This window comes from Aptenodytes forsteri, unplaced genomic scaffold (assembly GCF_000699145.1).
Source record: "Aptenodytes forsteri isolate BGI_AS27 unplaced genomic scaffold, ASM69914v1 Scaffold68, whole genome shotgun sequence".
NCBI lineage: Eukaryota > Metazoa > Chordata > Aves > Sphenisciformes > Spheniscidae > Aptenodytes > Aptenodytes forsteri.
Window position 1 is genome coordinate 1,928,600 of NW_008795382.1, and position 1,376 is coordinate 1,929,975.

Below are 1,376 nucleotides of genomic sequence, written 5' to 3' on the forward strand. Positions count from 1 at the left end.
GGGGGCGATTGTGCACCCGTGGACGCTGTTATGGCAGGGAACTCGGCCCCTGTCCCGCCATGTGGCAGGGCAGCCTTTGAGCGGGGGATCCGCTCCGGATCGCGGCCGGGGCAGGGGGACAGCAGGGCCGGGGTGGTGGGAGCGGCAGGACAGGTCACAGGGAGAAGCCCCGAGTTAACGCCTGTCCCCGCAGCCGGGCCCCCCCGCTGCCTGCCAGACCGAGCTCCGTTTGTCCGAGATCGGCAACCGCCTGGTGTGCACCAATGCTGCTCAGAGGGGCCTTTCTGATAGCCCGGAGAGGTGTCCCAGTGACAAGCCTTGCAGCGAGCTGGTGTCCTGCTGCGCTCATCATGCTGCCCCTGGCGTCCGTCTGTCCGTCCCCTCTCCATCCTGTCCATCCGCACCCAGTCATTCAGTCTGTAAATGGTGTTATTTGTCGCAGCTTTCACCCCCTCCCCGGCCGCCCGCAGCCTTGCACCCCCATTCATTTCACCCATGATCTTGTTCTCAGCTATTTCGGAAAGCACAGGGCCCCCCCCTGGCCTCGAGGCTGCCCGTTCGTCCCACGCAGCACCCATGGGTGCAGCTCTTGCTGGCCCGGAGCCCCCCCAGGAGGTCACTGTAGTTTAGAGCCATCCCCAAATGGCATTGGTGGCTCTGAAACTCCACAGAGGCGGTTTCCCTTGGGCAGGAGAAAGAAGCAATCGTTGAACTAAATCCTCTTGCTGGATGATGCTAAATTAAGTAATTCAAGAAGGGGAGAAGTGGGCAGAGCGTTCGAGCAGCCCAGGGGGGATTTGGCTGCCCTGACCCAGTGGTTGGAGTTCTTGTGCTGTACCTAACGTGGCAAGACTAACCTGTTCCCTTTTTTGCACTAAACCAAGGTAAGACATCTTACTTTTTTTGTGAGGGAGCGGGGATTTTGAAGTGTTACGTCTGCCAGTCCCCTGGACCGTGCTGTGGTGGGGGAGCAGCTGGGGAGGCACAGAGGGAGGTGGCAGCGATGCTCTCGGTGCTCTCCCGGTGGCAATGCCATTGCCCATAGCCTTCCTCCATAAAGGGTCTCATTTGCTGTCCTTGGGGACGAGCCAGGTGCTTGGGGACGCTTCAGCGGGGCTGCTGGAGTGAGGGCTGCCAGGGTGTCCGTCGGGGCGTCCGTCGGGGCATCCCTCACCAGCCCTTTTTCCTCCTCTCGCAGATGAGATGAATGACCACCAGAACACCTTGTCCTACGTCCTGATCAACCCCCCCCCGGACACGCGGCTGGAGCTCAATGACATCGTGTAGGTGCTGCCCCCACCTGCCCGTGGCCCCCGGGACACGGAGCCGCTCAGCCAGGCTTCCCCCCAAGGCAGGAGCGCTCCCCGCGTCCCCAG

The 1,376-nt window shown here is 62.0% G+C and overlaps 1 protein-coding gene across 1 annotated transcript in view; it reads left to right on the forward strand.

The window, feature by feature from the left end:
• Positions 1–1,376, forward strand: part of KCNT1 (potassium sodium-activated channel subfamily T member 1) — a 34,148-nt gene that overhangs the window by 31,057 nt on the left and 1,715 nt on the right. Inside the window, 1 exon segment of the mRNA XM_009280656.1 lies at positions 1,199–1,287. Within this exon segment, the coding sequence (XP_009278931.1) occupies positions 1,199–1,287 (89 nt within the window).